The 17,845-nt window shown below is 49.0% G+C and overlaps 7 protein-coding genes across 7 annotated transcripts; 5 read left to right on the forward strand and 2 right to left on the reverse strand.

Moving 5' to 3' along the window:
• The first annotated feature begins 153 nt into the window (after positions 1-153).
• DEU56DRAFT_798717 (uncharacterized protein) lies at positions 154-871 on the forward strand. The gene is made up of 2 exons (XM_041353013.1): positions 154-748; positions 812-871. Exon 1 carries the CDS (start codon positions 356-358, stop codon positions 614-616), a length of 261 nt encoding a protein of 86 aa, XP_041209391.1. The 5' UTR covers positions 154-355; the 3' UTR covers positions 617-748; positions 812-871.
• A 2,414-nt stretch (positions 872-3,285) lies between these two features.
• Positions 3,286-4,615, forward strand: DEU56DRAFT_294069 (uncharacterized protein). Its single transcript, XM_041345519.1, has 11 exons — positions 3,286-3,368; positions 3,425-3,638; positions 3,705-3,718; positions 3,781-3,790; positions 3,856-3,875; positions 3,937-3,969; positions 4,025-4,121; positions 4,191-4,219; positions 4,279-4,309; positions 4,369-4,540; positions 4,599-4,615. Exons 2-10 carry the CDS (start codon positions 3,548-3,550, stop codon positions 4,461-4,463), a joined length of 420 nt encoding a protein of 139 aa, XP_041209392.1. The 5' UTR covers positions 3,286-3,368; positions 3,425-3,547; the 3' UTR covers positions 4,464-4,540; positions 4,599-4,615.
• On the forward strand, positions 4,616-5,314 carry DEU56DRAFT_294147 (uncharacterized protein). The gene is made up of 6 exons (XM_041345520.1): positions 4,616-4,653; positions 4,706-4,801; positions 4,877-4,993; positions 5,051-5,091; positions 5,150-5,168; positions 5,220-5,314. The coding sequence occupies exons 2-6, from the start codon at positions 4,762-4,764 to the stop codon at positions 5,246-5,248; spliced, it is 246 nt and encodes an 81-aa protein (XP_041209393.1). The 5' UTR covers positions 4,616-4,653; positions 4,706-4,761; the 3' UTR covers positions 5,249-5,314.
• A 566-nt stretch (positions 5,315-5,880) lies between these two features.
• On the reverse strand, positions 5,881-8,034 carry DEU56DRAFT_911829 (uncharacterized protein; the record flags this gene model as incomplete). The annotated part of the gene is made up of 5 exons (XM_041357326.1): positions 5,881-7,063; positions 7,114-7,158; positions 7,209-7,352; positions 7,405-7,569; positions 7,619-8,034. 5 exons carry the CDS (start codon positions 8,032-8,034, stop codon positions 5,881-5,883), a joined length of 1,953 nt encoding a protein of 650 aa, XP_041209394.1.
• A 961-nt stretch (positions 8,035-8,995) lies between these two features.
• Positions 8,996-12,172, forward strand: DEU56DRAFT_856299 (phosphofructokinase domain-containing protein). Its single transcript, XM_041355265.1, has 10 exons — positions 8,996-9,286; positions 9,361-9,631; positions 9,685-10,112; positions 10,158-10,251; positions 10,303-10,491; positions 10,544-10,810; positions 10,862-10,884; positions 10,934-11,474; positions 11,533-11,663; positions 11,713-12,172. The coding sequence occupies exons 1-10, from the start codon at positions 9,180-9,182 to the stop codon at positions 12,113-12,115; spliced, it is 2,454 nt and encodes an 817-aa protein (XP_041209395.1). The 5' UTR covers positions 8,996-9,179; the 3' UTR covers positions 12,116-12,172.
• Positions 12,173-12,608: 436 nt separating this feature from the next.
• DEU56DRAFT_980133 (uncharacterized protein) lies at positions 12,609-14,373 on the forward strand. The gene is made up of 5 exons (XM_041359771.1): positions 12,609-12,788; positions 12,836-12,900; positions 12,949-12,972; positions 13,026-14,020; positions 14,070-14,373. The coding sequence occupies exons 1-5, from the start codon at positions 12,722-12,724 to the stop codon at positions 14,092-14,094; spliced, it is 1,176 nt and encodes a 391-aa protein (XP_041209396.1). The 5' UTR covers positions 12,609-12,721; the 3' UTR covers positions 14,095-14,373.
• Positions 14,374-16,170: 1,797 nt separating this feature from the next.
• Positions 16,171-17,713, reverse strand: DEU56DRAFT_294172 (uncharacterized protein). The gene is made up of 11 exons (XM_041345521.1): positions 17,525-17,713; positions 17,366-17,461; positions 17,272-17,304; positions 17,120-17,216; positions 17,039-17,067; positions 16,949-16,979; positions 16,857-16,889; positions 16,715-16,791; positions 16,596-16,650; positions 16,448-16,543; positions 16,171-16,381 (listed from the first exon to the last, which is right to left on the reverse strand). The coding sequence occupies exons 1-11, from the start codon at positions 17,627-17,629 to the stop codon at positions 16,203-16,205; spliced, it is 831 nt and encodes a 276-aa protein (XP_041209397.1). The 5' UTR covers positions 17,630-17,713; the 3' UTR covers positions 16,171-16,202.
• Positions 17,714-17,845: the final 132 nt, after the last annotated feature.

Below are 17,845 nucleotides of genomic sequence, written 5' to 3' on the forward strand. Positions count from 1 at the left end.
TGTTTCATAGTTGGTACTCCTCGACCGCGACTCAATGTACAGTCGCATTCAATGCACTTGTAGTTGTAGCTATATCTCCGTATGTTTCGTCAGGATAGTTGGCATTTTTCGGGCGACTCGATGTTGTATTCAATGGTATCTTGTTTGACTACAAAATAACATGCGCAAAATCCGATACTACTCAGCATCAGCATGACAACCGGTGCGTATACAAATGGATCGGCAACTCGAGATTAGTCTGAGCGTAGCATATATAAAAGCACGAACCGTACAATACAGAAAGTTCGCTCGTATCATAACACACCCCTCGCAGCTGTGATTGTCAACCTTGCCGTTTAAATTTACTGCCACACGTATGGCGTGGTGGTCCAGGACTAGTATGGACTTCCTCTTCATCCCGTTGCCCACACACATATTTCGTCATACTAATCAACAACACATTACACAGATATTTCGTTTCGTTTTTGGACTTTCGGATGCAACAGTTGGACCCACAATCTTCGCAATGGGCAACTCCCTCACAGATCTCGTAAGAAACTTAAACGTAGCTGTAAGTCTCTTTCCTCTACTCCCACCTTCCTATCACCTGACCCCTAGCCTTCAGGTCTCTACCTAAAGCATGGGCTACTCCACGTGCTTCGATGGGCCTGTGGTCGAATTCCAAGACTACGGCATTGGTATCTCTGGCTCCTACGCAATTTTGAACGCCGGAGGCCAGCCGCATGCGTGTCATGGATGACGCGCGTATCTTGTGAAATTTCTTTGTTAGAGCTGATGTGGTAGTTAAAGATAGAGAGATGGATCCATATACACGCTTGGAGTTTTGATTCTGATAGACGATTCTTGGGACTTGGCTATATTCAAGACGATTCTAGGACTTGGTATCAATTTAAATGTTACATCCGCATCTGATGAACTCTGCATCGCGTACGCATATATTCAAATTCATGATCATTTTAGCTTCTCCCTGAACCAGCTTACATCGAAGGCATACCCCTCGTGACTCTTAACAAGTTGGACACTTTCCACCTTTATCCAACCTTGCATCAGGATGAATCCCGCGATCAATGCCGAGTCATGTCTTTGCATCATGGCCGCTGTGTGAGATAATGAGTGAGCTGCTCAGCTACTTCTGGAGCCAAGTACTGATTATACCAGGTTTTGGCTTCGGAACGGTCCCTCTGTATGCAGTCGATAGTATTCACTGAAGCAGGCGTGAGAAAATAAGTGAATGGCTTGACGCGACGGGTGATTCGGGTTCGATAAACACCCCCCAGATGACTTGTTCAGGTGCGACGGGTGGATGAGCCGGCCAGCTTATGTTGTTCCATGCGCGGACCGGCTTTGGTGCCACGATCTCAAAAAGAGTACCCATGTTGCGCTGCGGATATATAGATTGCTGGCCAATAGCTCCGTAGTTGTGCTGGTCGCGGGTTGGGAAAAAAACTTCGTCATCTTCCCGCCGCCATTCGTCCCATTTGACCCAGTCGTCTAGGTAAGTCTGCCCATCATCGTCCCACGGACAGCTGAGTGTAAAGGGATCATTTTCGTATTGCACGTAACCGGAGGGCTCCTCATTGGCTTGTACGGGCATGGGCTGGGTCGAGCAGACGGCCGAGCCAGCTTGTAAATCCTCGTGGACAGCTGCCATGACAGCAGTAAAATGATCCACCGAAAGGTCTTGCTGTTTTGCTACTGCGTCCCGCCAGTAATTGACAAAATAGTCCGTGTAGGTAGGAGTGCGGTCCGCGAAGGACAGGTTGAGCCAGTTCGAGGAAAGGCTAGCAAGAGTTTCGAGAGCCAAGGGGTTACATGTGTTGGCATCCCCAAGCAGATTCGTAGCCGCCTTCCCCTTGGAAGAGCGTCTGGAGCGCCTGCGCTTGAATTTATGAAGAGATGAGTCGTTGGAGTATGCAGAAAAGCAAGAGGTATGGGGTGAAATGTCCTGGGGAACGATGGAGAAGGAAGACATGACCTCTGCATCAGAGACGCTGGATTCGCAGGCGGAATGCGAGAGAGTGAAGTCGGACTTCTGGAGCCTGCCAGAAGTGAGTAATTGCTGCATTTCAAAAGCCATGGATGAAGAGAAGTTGTATGAGTATGCAAGATGGAGTTGTAGTTCAAGTTATGAGAGCGATGAGAAAGTCAGAGTGTGAGATTGTATACCTCTTGAATGACGAGACCAATTAAACTGTATGCATGACATTACAGTGAGACATGTGTGAGCTGAGGGACGTCATGATTAGAATTGAATTGAGTCGCCCCCTAGTCAGAATCGTAATTACTCACTCACCTGAGACATCCGCATTTCAATAGGCGGGCCGCGACAGCCTGCTACTAGCAGCTCAACTATAGCTAGTGAGCGTGGCGGATCGACTGACTTCAAGGTCTGACCATGATGGAAGAGTCCTAAGATGAGCGCAGCTAGGAGTGCATGGCGGTTGTAACTCGGCATGCTCCGCAAAGTTCAAACCGCACACTTCTTCTAGAGAACCTTCCCACGACTTTGAAGTTGAGTCCTTTGAATTTTCAACCTATAATTCTGGGCGTCGTATGAGAAACTTGTCATCCGACCAAGGTCATTCCACCCAACACCTGTCACTTTTTCGTATGCTCCAACGACTCACGGTGCGATGTCGGCCCTCCATAGCACCTCGTGGACTGCTGTCATTGCACTAGGACTTATGGTGTCACTGAGCTGTCGGAGGTGGGCGGTCAAGGGCACGTCGTAGACTCGTAGTGGTGTCGAATCCCTGCCTTTGCGTCACTTTGTCGCCGCTGTTACAAATGGTACAATGTAAATACTTAACATGTTACATTCCCATCTGATGAACTCTGCATCGCATTCGCATATATTCAAATTCATGATCATTTTAGCTTCTCCCTGAACCAGCATATATTGAAGGCGTACCCCTCGTAACTCTCAACAAAGTTGACGGTGGATTCAGCCAAGGGTAGTGGACCACGGCTGATAGACATGCTCAATTGGATGCGCAGCTCCATTTATATGGATCTGCGATCCTGGCTAAAAGCCTCTGAATATTGTGCCGTCGATATTATCATCTGCCATGAAAATTAAGGAGACATCCACACAAGGCATACAGGTCTCCCTGCAGGCTGCAGCCAGTACATATCCGATTTGACACGCCGACTCCCTACGAAAAAAGTTCAAAAAACGTTACTTCTGACTAAATTCGCTCGTCTTTGATTAATAGTGTTTGAAGGGCCAATGGCGCGCGTCTCCGGTGGGGCCTTGCGATTCACTGTTCTGTGTTGCCTTTCATGTAAATTGACGGTCTGCGACTTAGTACTGTTGCTGTGCGCCCTGAAATGTTTGATGCGGCAGCCAAGATGTAGCACATGTACTAGTAAGTACATACCATCATCTTCGGATCTGTGCACCATGCTGAGGATTATACTCCAGTGCTGGACAATTAAATTTAGAGACACCGTAAAATGATCATACGTACACCGTGAGTCCGTGACCTTGCCGTGCAATTGCCGTGACCCGTCCCCAATCATCAGGTACACGTTCGCAAGAACGTGGATGACGACATTCAATTACACAGCTCGTATGGGATGTCTGGATGTCTGTGCATGGATCGCGTATATATATATATTGACCTGGAACTATGTCGGTTCGTTCGCATACATTAGTATGAGTGCTTCGTTGCCAGTGACTCAAACTGACGCCGCGTTCTTAGGCTTGGACTTAAACGTGAGTGCAAGTCCTGCTATCGTTTCCAAGTCAATCCTGGATCACTGATGCGCTCGTCCCAGTACATATATGGTACAGTCATTATCCGTTATCGGTTGCTTTCAACCGTTGATCCTTCATGTTGTTTCTCCCGATAGTTGCACTAATATCGCTTTGGGTGAGCTTTAGAATTTACCACACCCGATTGGCAGAGACTTATGTTTCATTTGGTCATCCAGTTGTATGACTACATACTGTGCCTGCCCGACGCGGCAAGTAGAACTTTACTCGAGCGTCCAAGATTACTCTGATCTGTGGCCGGTGCAGGTCACTTTTGTCGCAAAGTCTCGATGGGGGATCGGCACATTTCTGTATCTAGCTTGCAGCCACCTGCCGCTTGCCTTCATATTACTTAATATGCTTGGTGAGTGTCCGACACGCATCTCTGTTTTTCCCTTCCTCATAGTACAATCCCTTTCATAACGGTTTTCAGTGGTTTTTCGGCCTGATTCCACACCCCATGTATGTGTAACCAAGTTGAAGCGTCGCAGACCATAGAATTCAACCCATCCAAATCATAGCTTTGCCGCTCTTATAATATCGCTAATACCTGTGGGTTTGATGACATCACTTCCTGACACATACTGACGCCGTGTCCAATACCTCATCAGATGTAGGCATATTGACGATGTTTTGCGCTGAGTGTGGGTTCAGCAACCGTGCTAGCCAGCAGTACTTCTGCGCTCTAATATTTGCATTGGTCTAGGCATCTTCTTACTCAGAATATATGCAGTATGGGAGCGGGAAAGACGGTTCGCGGCGTTCTTATTCGTCTCCATCATTGTGAGACCAATATATGGAGGCTATGGCTAACTATAGATGTCTGACTCGCCTTCTCCAGGCCTATTTAGTGCCAATTACCGTCTGCCTGCACCAATTTAACTTGTCAGTCTCCGGTGTGTACACATTCAAGTTGGGCAGGCAAAGCTCCTTACCTTTGGCATACAGAACCATGTTGGATCCCTGGCATCTCCGGATATCTGGATACGAAGTCAAGCTCCAGAATGTATGGAGCGTTTGGATTGCTAGCCGCCGCCGAGTTACGTTCGTATTGGGAACTGCTGCTAACACGAGCTTGAACTGACTGCACTGGCATGCCCTTGCGTGCACACAATTCAGACATATTGTTGCTTCTGTTGTATCGCACCCTCAAAGGTCAGGGTGGCTGGGGGATCGAAAACCGCCTCATGCGTAATCTCATGCAAGATAATTTGCTATACTGTGGTTGCGGCTGTGGTTGGTGCTCAGTGCTCACATGACTTCATCTTGCGTACTTACTTGCAATGTTTATAGCTTTTTCTCTCAGTATAATCTTCGCCACAATGTTTTTTCTGGTAAGTTAATTTATACGTTCGAGTCCGTCCCATCGTTAACAAGAGACGTAGTTTCCAGTTGCACACATGCTTGCAGAGTCTGTCCATTCTCACTTTGTAGTAGGTGATAGTTACTTACTCCTCAGCAGGTGTGGGGTTGTTGTTCAAGCCCTCTTAGTCACGCGAATGCACAGGGACTTCTGGACATCGGACCGTGCTTCGTGCGGCATCAACACAGATGCCTCTTTCACAACGTGGTTGGCAAGAGCTCCAGATATTACGTGATGGTGTGCTTCCTCCGCGAGGTCATCATGATCGTGCAACTCTGTCGATGAAGAGACAATGCCTGTACTCGTGTATGTGACCATTACGCAGATTCTCATACGGGCGAGGGTCAAAAACGGACCAACAATTTATCGTCTCGCCTAGCCAGACCAATCGAAGGCAGACAGTCGTTCTCCTGGTTCCTTTAGCTCGACGTACCGTGACCACCGGTTTCTTCGTTCGCAAAACACCTATTCTCTTATCCCAATGCTTTGGCATACACTTGTTTCGTTTACCGCGTTCAAATTCAAGCTGTGCATCACTTCATTGTCGCCTCCCGATATCTATTCTACATGTAAATGTAAAGGTCTAAATACATCTAACTAGTTATTGATAACATATTGGTACACTGTACGATTGTCGAAGAATATTGTGATGGTACGAGGAGCTCTAGACCCAATCGCGACGCATCGAGTGCAATATTCTTTCTACGGTCGTTGCGCATCATTGCAACACCTCAGGCATAAGAAATATCGCGAAGACCTATCATGCTATGCAACATCCTCCTGATCGTACGGATGACTTATCCGAGTCACTACTGTCAGGCTCATTGGCGGCAGAAGCACTAAACTTTTCATCCCTGACATCACGATGGTCATCTGGGTCGCTGTAGCTCTCTGTGGTTTCCAGCGTAGCCATACGTTTTGGTTCCAAGCGACCAAGCATCGCCTGCACATATGCGTTTTCCTGTCCTTCCCACTCTAGCTCAGACGAAGGTCCCCAGCGTTCTTCCACCTTCTTTGCCAAGTCCCGCCGTCCAAACCTCAGTAACGAGAGTATGACGGCTCGCTGCGCCGACTCGAGCGCACCCACAACCCATGCGTGATGCGCACTCGAGGCCTCCCCCGCAAAGTGCAATTTTCCGTCAGCAGCAGGACGCGCGAGGTACGGGTACAGGTGACTGAACTGCCCCGGCGTAAATATCGCGAATGCCCCACCGGAGAATGGATTATCTCTCCAGTCCAATGCATGATGTGTAATATACTGCGCTGCCAAAAAGTCGTAGGTGATCCCAGATCTGGCGTGCAAGCGTGCAAGGTCTTGCAATACGACTTCCATGAGCCGTGACTCCCCGGAAGGTGAGTCCCGGTTAATCAGGGTCCCTATACGTTGGGCATCCTGACCCACTGTGTAGGAGGCGATGAGCACAGCGGGCTTCCTCGGGTCATCATGGATGCTGTGGGACGGATAGCAACACGCGCGGATGGGGATATCGCCGATTGCTACACCACCCTCTGTGATGCCGCACCGTGTGATCCACCATGGGGTCTTGAACTTTATCGCAACTTTGCAAGCTGTATCGTATCGCAAGCAGCGCAAGGCATCCCTTTGCGCAGGGTGCAGCTCGGCACCAACAAGATCCATGTTTTGCGAGCATCCCAAGGGTGTGGTGTTGAAAACCGTGTCATAATGACGGATGGATGACTGACCCAATGAGCTGACGAGCTTGACTTCAACCTTAGACACCTTCGATTGGGCACGTTTCAAAGCGATGCGAGTGGCCGTAGTGCGATACTCGGGTGTATGAGGAGCAATTCTGTCCAGCATAGCAGAAACTGCAACTGATGAGCCGCCATCTATGCAATTCCATCCATAGTTCTCCCAATCGTGGAAGTCCGAGCTTAGAATAACATATTCAGTAAAAGATTGGTCAAAGAAGTCGCTGGGGCTAATACAAACTTCAGTAGAAATCACGATGGAGTTAAAGCAACGTCGTACGCAATGTTTGTCTCTAACCATTGACTCGTGTGATAATCAAGTTGCCTAGTAATCGATTAATACAAACGATTGTGAATTATGGAGCACCGACTGACATATACGTGCGCAAGTATTCTCTGATTGAGCAGTCGTCCACCTCCATGAGCTTTTTGAAACCTTGCCCGAAGTCTTCCCTCAGAAGCTGAAGGTAGGGTGCTAACGCCAGCTGAAGAATTTTCTGTACTCCAATGGCCACATACCTGGCCTCAAACATTAGCATACCATGCGCAAGAAAACAGAACAGCTTCATACTCATCTGGGACCGTACCGCCATTCTTGACACCGAATTTGTATGGGTCGTACTCCGAAAGGTTCAAAGGCGGGCCCAAGATGTTGTTGAACATCATCGGGGTATTCCTTCCGTTCATGTAGTAGGGAATCAAGGGAACATTCAACTCTTCGAATAGAGCAAGTGCTCTGATGTCCATGTTAAAATTGTGGAGTCAGAACCAAACGGCCTGCTAACTTTTTCATCGTTGGAAATGCAGGCCAACGCATAGCTCCTGCGTCATAGTAGTCATTGGGAGCCTCGCTGAATCTATGTGTGTATAAGCGTCCCCCGGCGCGGTCCGAGGCCTCCACGAGATCAAATGGTATACCGAGTTCCTTCAGAATCATGGCGATGTACAGCCCAGCTACACCAGCGCCAATAATACAGAATTTGACATCCAGAGGGACACTGTCATCCAGATAGGTTTCTTCTTCAAGGGGATGACCGGCACCCGAAAAAGGATCTTTCAAGCAGATACCACCTATGGCTGGGAGATCAACGGGTGGCTCTGCATCGTGGGACTCACGGAGAGTACGGAGTTCGCGGGTGATGTTCTCGCGAATGAGTTGACGAGCGTAACGTGCTGTAAAGGAGAGTTCGTCAACTGCCATGATCAACAGAGGGTAAAGAGGGATACTAGAGTGGAGCTAGAGAGAGGTGAGAATTAATTGAAACTGAAGAGCCGTTGCTCGGATCCGAGGAGGCGCAAATGAAGCCATGGGTGCTGACTTAAGATTCGCATACAGCACTCTCGACCCATGACATTGTCACTGTGCAACCCGCAACCTCCTGGCTCGAATTTCTAACAAGCACGTTCAGACCGCGCGCCTCGCACACTGTATGTCCCGGGAAGATAGATGATGCCAAAGTAAGTTCAAGATGAACACTAATCACTTCTCACTGTCAAGCAATGTCCTTACTACAGACTGCAGTAATTATGCATCGAGAAGACTCAACCTTGATTTAAAGCCATTCAGCATGCATACGTTCAGATGTTTGAGACACGTCAATGGTTAAGATATCTGTCTCGAGGGGTCAGCAGAGACTAGGTACAAAAGAGGACATAGCTGAGTTGCCGAGATGGACGATTGGCCGTACCTGCTCACCCATCGCTACTTTTTGTAGCCGGCTGAGGCAAAATGCCACTTGCCTCAGCCCTATTCCACCCGTATGGGATAAGAGACAACATTGAACAAAGGAGAATGGTACTCGCACGCAGCAGCTGTGTATGGACACAACTACTGCCAGTCCGCTCTGAGCCCGTGCAGCTACAACTTCAGACTGCTCTTGTGAAATGGCAACGGCGCAACGGAAGAGTCCTCGTAGTACGCCTAAGAAGGCTAGCTTTAGGCTTGCAATTGAAGGGAGCAGGCGGTGCTAAGGCTATGCGGGTGCGACGCTGACGCCGGTACCTCAAGCGAACCCGGATGCTGCCGTCGCAGCCTGCAGGGTAGGAAAACAATCGCCAGGAGGTTGGTTTCATGAGTAGTATGTAAGAGTCAAGGATGCCAATCGATGAACGTTCGATGATTAAAAGATAAACTGATCCGAATGACACCGCGGGCCGAAAACGTCCAGGTCGGTCCAAGCGCTGACCGTACATCATACGATATGTACTAACTGGTTGGTGGCGTCAGCTTGCCATAGCCCAGACGATTAGTTGATATAGCCATACACACTAGATCAGTCCACTATACCTGATTTTCACTATCGCCGCCGAGCACCTTAAATACCACTTTCATCCGCTGCACTCGCGATGGCCCAGTCCACAGGCAAAATGAAGCTTGCAGTCCTCACTTCGGGAGGCGACAGCGCTGGCATGAATGCTGTCGTCCGTGCCATCGTCAAGATCGGCATCTTGAGGTGTGTTTTGAAAAGCTAGAGGTTGTTCCAATTCTCACGTCTGCATCGCATTCAACTTCCATCGACATTTATAGAGGCTGCGAAACATGGATTGTACGGGAAGGATATGAGGGACTTGTGAGGGGAAACACACAGGCGCATACAATTCATGCAGACCTTCCAGCTGATGCATCTGCACTAAAATGTGCTCATCGAGGAGTACCCACCAATCTTACGCAGAATCTCCGTTTTGGAGATGGTGACCTTCTACGAGATGGAACGGGTGATCATCACCATGGCCGCACATTGAAAGGTCGATATATCGTTCGTGTGGGATGGGATGATGTCAGGGGTTGGTTTTCTGAGGTGCCTATATGCATGTTTCCTACAGCGCATGTGTGCTAAATGTTACCCGGCAGGGTGGTACTCTCATTGGAACAGCTCGATCTGCAGCCTTCCGCACCCCAGAAGGTCGTCTGTCTGCTGCTCACAATCTCATCAAAGAGGGAATCGACGCTCTTGCTGTCTGTGGAGGTGACGGTTCTCTGACCGGTGCCGACCTATTTCGCTCTGAATGGCCTTCCCTCGTATCGCAACTGCTCACCCAGGGCAAAATCACAGAAGAGCAGGCAGAGAAGCACGGACATCTCAAGATCGTTGGCCTTGTTGGCTCGATTGACAATGACATGAGCATGACAGATCTGACTATCGGTGCACCGACAGCATTGCAACGTATTTGCGAAGCTATTGACAACATTAATTCAACTGCTGCAAGTCATTCGCGTGCATTTGTGCTGGAAGTGATGGGGAGGCACTGTGGTTGGCTTGCTTTGCTTGCTGGTGTCAGGTACGTTGTGATTACTGTCAATATACAACGCTTATAGTACTGCAGTTCTGGAGCAGACTTCATCTTCATCCCTGAGCGCCCACCCCAAACTCTCCCTGGGGGGACCTGGGAGGATGACATGTGTGAAGCCATTCGTAGCGTAAGCTAAATCTTTTTTGATCTCCGTTATTGTTTCAACCCTCCTTCACAGCACAGAGAAGCTGGCAAGCGTAAAACAATCGTCATTGTCGCCGAGGGTGCGATCGATGCGGATCTTCAGCCTATTCGCGCAGAATACGTCAAAGAAATCCTCACTGAGCGTGTTGGGCTCGACACCCGTGTCACAACTCTTGGACACACCCAGCGCGGTGGGAGACCTTGCGCTTTCGATCGAATTTTGGTAGGTCTTCGTGATTGATTTATTCATTATTGCTTATCACAACTCGTTTCAGCCGACACTACAAGGCGAAGAGGCCGTCAAGGCGCTATTAGAGGCTACGCCTGAAACTCCTTCGTACATGATCGGTGTAAGGGAGAATAAAATAACCCGTGTGCCACTCATGGAGGCAGTTGCGATGACCCGTGCGGTAGCTGATGCAATCGGCGCGAAGGACTTTACAAAAGCAATGTCCATGCGTGACCCCGAGTTTTTCCAGAGTTTAGAAGGTTTCCATGCCACCTCAACGCTATTCAAAGAGAAGCAACTGCCCCATCACAGAGTAAGTTTCTCGTATCCCATCAAGGCTTATCTGATATCTTTCTTCGCACAGAGGATGCGTGTTGCAATTTTGCAGTACGTCTTCTACACGATATCTTACAAATAGTTTTCTCACTCTACACAGCATGGGCGCCCCAGCTGGCGGCATGAATGCGGCCACCCGAGCTGCAGTACGTTACTGTATCAAGCAAGGTCATCGCCCACTCGCAGTGCACAACGGCTTCCGCGGTTTGCTTGACGATAATATTCACGAGCTTTCCTGGCTCGGTGTCGATAACTGGACCTCTCGCGGCGGTTCTGAGCTCGGCACAAACCGTACTCTTCCAGATGTTGACCTGGGCGCTGTAGCTGCACGTTTCCAGGAGCATAATTTCCATGCACTTCTGATGATCGGCGGATTTGAGGCGTTCAATGCACTGTTGATCCTTGAGACGGGGAGGAAACATTACCCTGCGTTCCACATCCCAATGGCCCATCTCCCAGCCACGATCTCAAATAACGTGCCGATGACGGAGTTCAGCTTGGGTAGCGACACGAGCTTGAATGCACTTGTTGATGCGTGCGACTCAATCAAGCAGAGCGCGAGCGCGAGTAGGAACCGGGTGTTTGTAGTTGAAACGCAAGGTGGCCAGTGTGGGTACCTTGCCACCATGGGTGCCTTGGCAGTGAGTACTCTGGCGCTGAAGTTCGTAGGATATGGGACTGATGGGTGTGCCTAATCAGACCGGTGCCAGCATCGTCTACACTCCAGAGCAGGGCATGAACCTTGACACACTTCGCCAGGACGTCAAATTCCTGAAGATCCGTTATGGACTAGATGCGAAGGGCAAGAGTGAAGGACGCATGGTCATTCGGTCAGTTTTGTATCTCAAACTCAGTGAATTTGCTGAGATGATTTCCCAGCAATGAGTGCGCGTCGACGGTCTACACCACTGATGTCGTGACGAAAATGTTCAAGGAAGAAGGCGGTAAACTCTTCGATGCGCGTTCCGCCTCCCTCGGACACACTCTGCAAGGTGGGATCCCATCCCCAATGGATCGCGCACGTGCCGCTCGTCTCTCCCTCCGATGCATGGCATTCCTTGAGGAACATCACGATGCCCTGCAGAAACAAGATGGCAAAGTAAAGCAAGCGCCACCTGAAAGCGCTGCAGTCATCACGATACAAGGGTCTGCCCTCAAATGGGTGCCGGTCCAGGAGATGGTGCAACATGCAGATATGAAGAACCGCAGAGGAAAGACAGCTTGGTGGGCAGAGGTTAAGGATCTTGTGGAGGCACTTGTTGGAAGGCCTGACCTGTTGTGAGTTGGCAACTTGGCACGAAAAATCATTGTCGTATGTGTTATCTGTATATAGACGTGCATGTTATATTTCATTTTCCAGTTGTATTGATAGTAGACGGTTTGTAGTCACAGATACGAGGAGAGTGATATCAATTATGTTGGCAAAGTGCTTGTTGGGCGTGACCCTCTCGTCCACAATGCGCCCACAAATCCCCTCGGATTGGAGTTTACCGTAGGCCAGTGCTCAGTATGACGACAAGTGATTACAGGCAGTAAAAGTGAATTCGCTGCACGTAACCAGATGTGGCCGTTTGCCTTGTGGATGTTGCTGAAACCCGTAGCATTCGTGGCCACTCACAAGAGTGACGAACGCCTTTGTCTCCCAAGATGAATTCGACCACATCGACGGTGACCATGGTCCACAGACAAGAGCAAAGAACAAAAGCGGAGTGTGAAAACCGAGGTTTACACAGCCACCTGGTAAGTGTTGATTTTCTCACGGCGCGTTTTAAACGTGACCTTTGCACGTTTTATATTTGCGGTCTGGTTCTGGTTTTCCCAAGTCTTGACTTGACTTGACTTATATCTCTTTCTCTAACTTGTCAATACTAGACTGTTACAGTCTAAGATGCCACCAACGTTATCACCACGACCTGACCTTCCGTTCAAACATCAGAACCCCCATATCTCTTCTCGTAAGTCCTTTTCTCATATGCTTGTCTACATCCTGACCCTCGCCTAGTCGACCTCTCTAAATTGCCTCCTGTCAAATATCAGTCGCTTGATCGCGATGGCCATGAGGTTTTGGTACGTCTATCCATTATCTCATCCTTATCACAACCTGACCCCTTCTAGGTGGGGCGCATGAAGATTCCTACAGTATGTTCGGTCAAATCCAATTTGATTATAGCTAATGGATCAATCATATCTAGCCCGGTGGTCATGCCTTTATCTTGAGGCGTTTTGATACGGGTGCCATCAGTCTGACTACTATGTTCCGGGCCGCCTTCCCCACCGCTTCTGAAGCTGATGAACGTCGTGAAACCGTCTGGGTAAAGGATACCTACGATCTCGCTGGAAACAATGGCTCCGCGAAGGAACCTGCTATCGTGCGCCTTGCTGGAACATGGGTCGGCCCTGACGTCGCTCTCCTTCCCGAATTTGCGCAAACATATGGTTTGGGCGGCGTCATCCCTCATGTCGCCAAGGCCACCCCCGACCCCTCTGCAGCCTACCGTCGTTCTTCGACAAAAACGACACCCAAAGCAGCACCGAGATCCTCTCCTGCTGCAACTAGTACCCTCCCAACTCCTGCTCCGTCAATCACACTCCCGACCCCAAAACGCAGGCGGGAAGCTTCTCCCGTACTGGTCACAGATCCTCCGCCTTCCAGCTTGCCTCCCCCACGGCGATCAGCGCGGACCAAGAGTCCAGCACCTGTCCCAGTCTCCTTGCCGGCCAAGTCGCCAGTCAAGCCCAGATCACCAGCTCCTCGCGCGCCAGCACATCGTTCACCGGCACCTCTCTCGCCCGCGACCAAATCTCCCAAGACTGTCAAGTCATCTGCACGAGCCGTGCGGATCATTGAAGTAACTACTCCAGGGGGGTCAGACGAGACTGTTGTGGAAGAGGAGGCGGAGACAATTGAAATTGCACACCCAAATATGTCTCAGGACATAGCTGAGCAGAAGGAATTGATTGAGCGGTTGAAGGCGGAGCGGGATGCACCGTCGATGGAGACCGACTCATTAAAGCGCGCGAGGGAAGATGAAGATGAGAGTACAGAGTTGAGGTTTCAGTTTAAGGAACCAGAAGTGCAGGAAAGACAAATTGCAACGAACAAGCGGGTGGGAAGGTTCCATCTGGAGCCAAGGCAAAAATCATTTGCATGGGGCGTCGCGGCATTCGCGATTGGAATGAGTGCAGTGTAAGTGTTTACCAACCTGGCTTTTGATATTTCGCTGACAACAATACAGATCATTCCTCCCAAACTTATTCTAAACACGCCATCTGCTTGTCGTATCTGTTTTCCTTATTATCAGCTCTCGTTTCCGTTCTTTTCTGGTGTCATGTTAACACCTGTACGTCTGCTCCCCTGCGACACATTTCTCTCTTTATGGATCTTCATAATGTCCATTTATTCACCTTTCCGTAGTCGATTCCGGGTTCCCGGTTGACTGAGTGGGTAGATCGTTTCTATTATTAAACGTCGAGTAGGTATTGTATGCTTGTGATATTGGAACACATGCGCCGAAGGCGAAGTACACGCTGGTCTCGGCTACCCTCTTGCCACTGTAAGTATACCAACTCACGCGCGCCAATACTGGCTGGTATGTTTGAGGTACGAAGTAATGGCCACATCTCTTTGCAAGATCCAGTACGCCCTGAAGCTTGCCTTCATTAACTTACATCAAGGGATATGATATGTACAGCTATGTCGCGGTAAGATTTATCCGAGTCCTTCAAAGATCATACGCGTGCCACTGTTAGGCGTCGGTTATTCGTCTCCGGGGCTGGACAATCGATCGATGTCAATTACCCCAAGCCCACCATGGATTTGCACCCTGGGATATCCTCTCTTGAACAGCTTACCATGGCAATGCACTGCGCGCAAGTCCAACATCATCACTTACTGGTGAATTGCACCCTATCCTTCCGCTTGATCTTAAAGCTAACGGCTGCCGTGTAACACTACGGACAGCCTAAGTCTCAGTTCATCTACCGAACACGAGACCTGTCAAACGTCTGTCAGTGTCCAGTTCTTCAAAAGTTCGATCGAGATTGGCCAGGCTTCCCGTCCTTTTGCAACCGTGTTACACACAGCCTTAGCTGTTTTTTTGACGGTAACGCTGGTGCGTAGTCATCGGCGTCTATATCATGGGTATTGATTCAAAGTGTACTTACCTTGGACTTGATCATATGTCATGCAATTGATGCTACGGGTGCATAGGTGCCTCTCGCGTTACCTTTCTCTCATGGAGACAACCTAATTTTATTGGCCTGATGGCTCCTCCTGTGCCAGTGAGTCCGTGAATACCCCTGATGTTTTTGCCCTGCGCTGTCTCGGCCCATTTTTTTCTCAGCGAAGCGTCCCCTCCATCATGGTCGTGCACAAAACTTATTAAACACCTGTGTACACAGCACACGATTAAAATCGCCTTACATCGTGTCTGTGGTGCTCAAACAGAGGTCGCTACAGTGTCTGTCGTATGGTTGTTGAATGTGACCGTTGGTACGGCAGAACTAGAATAAGATGGGCAACATCGACACCAACGTTCAGGGGCCTTGTGGGATTGCGGAAACCTAAAGCCGTTTGTGATAAACATGAATGACGGTGAACAGCTTGTAAGCAATGTCGTGTACACAATGAACCACCAAGCTATTGTATTTGCATTCATGAGATGTATGGACTTTTTGATCAGACTGAGCTCATTTTGACAGACACGTGAATAATATATTGTAGTCTCAGGCCAAATCAAGCAGCCTCGTCGAGGGGACAACATGACGGTGGTTCCGAAAAAGAAACTGGACAGGATGGGTGGAGTGAGCCCGGGAGTCTGTTCCCAGTCGAATGTGTTATATCAACCTAATGCGAGTCTTGTACATTACAGAAATTCTCTCTACATGCACTACGTCAGTATAACACGTGTGGGAATCGTAGAGAGCCGAGGGGGAAAAGGAAACGGAAGAAAATTAGAAATACATTGGGTTGATTTCCAGAAAAGTGGTTTGTAGCATATACATGTATTCGAAAGACTGGAGTATCTGTCCGCCCGGCGTCCATTCTTTGGCCATCAGAGCACACCGTCACGTAACATCCAGGCCACCCGCCGCCACCCACGTTGCGAGAGAGCCATTTGTGTTGAGGCCGCAAGAAGCACGGTCCGATTTCCAGAAGTCCCTGTGCATTCGCGTGACCAAGAGGGATTGCATAATAATCTGAGTCCTGCTGCTGAATGAGTATCCCTCACCTCCTCCAAAATGAAAATGGACAAACTGTGCAAGCGCATGTGCAATTGGAATCTACGTCTCTTGTTAATAGGGCGCCCGGCTTCGAACGTATACATTAACTCACCGGAAGAAAAAGTGCAGCAAGAATGACAGCGAGGTTAAAGGCTGCAACATTTCACAAGTAAATATGTGAGGTATCTGTTGATCTGCGGGCACCAACCAAAGCTGCAGCCGAAATACAGCAGATTATGTCGCAAGAGGCTGAGCATAATACGGTTGTCAATCCTCCACCCACCATGACTCTTGACGGTGCGATACAGCAGAAATAACAATATTTCTGAAATTGTGTGTATGGATGGGAATGCAGTCAGCTCAAGCTCATGTTAACAGCCCCAATACGAACGTAATTCGGCAACAGCTAACAAGCCAAATGCTACACAAAGTCTGTATCTTGTCTCCATATCCACATATCCGGTAACGCCAGGGATAAAGCATGGGTCTGTATGCCAGAGGTTAGGAGCTTTGGCTGCCCAACTTGAATAGGTACACACCGGAGAGTGATGAGTTAAATTCCTGCAGGTAGATGATCCCTGGTACTAGATAGGCCTGCATAAGATGAGTCAGACATCGTCACCCGGTGTTGGTCTTGGCCTCCAAATATCAGTCTCACAATGGTGCTGATAACTGCGCACACTGCAATCCATCTCTCCCGTTCCCATACTGCATATGCTCTGAGTATGAATATGCCTGAACCAGTGCAAATGTTAGAGTGCAGAATCACTGCTGGCTTAGCAGCCGACTGATGTACCCACTCTCAGCGCAAACGACCGTCAGTATCCCTACATCTAATGAAGTATTGGATACGGTGTCAGTAGGTGTCAGGGAAAAGTGTCAGCAAACTCACTGGTATTAGCAATATCATAAGAGCGACAAAGCTACGATTGGAATGGGTTGAATTATATCGTCTGCGACGCTTCAACTTGGCTGCACGTACATAGAGTGGGGAATCAGGTCGAAAAATCACTGAAAGACACTATGAGGGAGGAAGAAAACGAAGAGGGTACGGGACACTCACCGAGCATATTCAGTATCATGAAGACAAATGGCAAGTGGCTGCACGCTAGATACAGAAGTGTGCCGATCCCCAATCGAGACTCGACGATTAAGGTCACCTGCACCAGCTACAGATCAAAACACTCTCGGCCGCTCAAGTAAATTTCTACTTGCCGCGTCAGGCAGGCACAGTGTGTAGTCATACACCTGGGTGTCCAAGTAAAACATGAGTCTATGCCAATCGGATGTGGTAACTTCTATAGCTCACCCACAGCGATATTAGTGCAACTATCGGGAGTAGCAAGGTGGCAACATCAACCGCTGAAAGCAACTGATAGTAGATAACAACTGCACCATAAGCGTGCTGGGACGAGCGCATCAGTGATCCAGGATTGACTTGGGACTCGATAGCAGGCCTTGCACTTACCTTGACGTTCAAGCCTGAGGCTGAGACCGCGTCGACTTGAGTCACTGGCAACGAAGCACTCATACTAATATGTGCCAGCAAACTGACATCACTCCAGGTCAACATATATATACGTGATCCATGCACAGTCGTACAGGCATCCCATACGTATACGAGCTGTGTGATGTCGTCATCCACGTTCTTGCGAACGTATACCTGATGATTGGGGAGTCGGCAACTCAACTTGAACGTTCAACTCCGATCAAAAATCAATATTAATCAATGATAGGGCCACGGTGTACGTATGATCAATTTACGGTGTCTTATAATTAATTGTCCAGC

This window comes from Suillus clintonianus, assembly GCF_016758775.1.
Source record: "Suillus clintonianus strain FC179 chromosome Unknown DEU56scaffold_28, whole genome shotgun sequence".
NCBI lineage: Eukaryota > Fungi > Basidiomycota > Agaricomycetes > Boletales > Suillaceae > Suillus > Suillus clintonianus.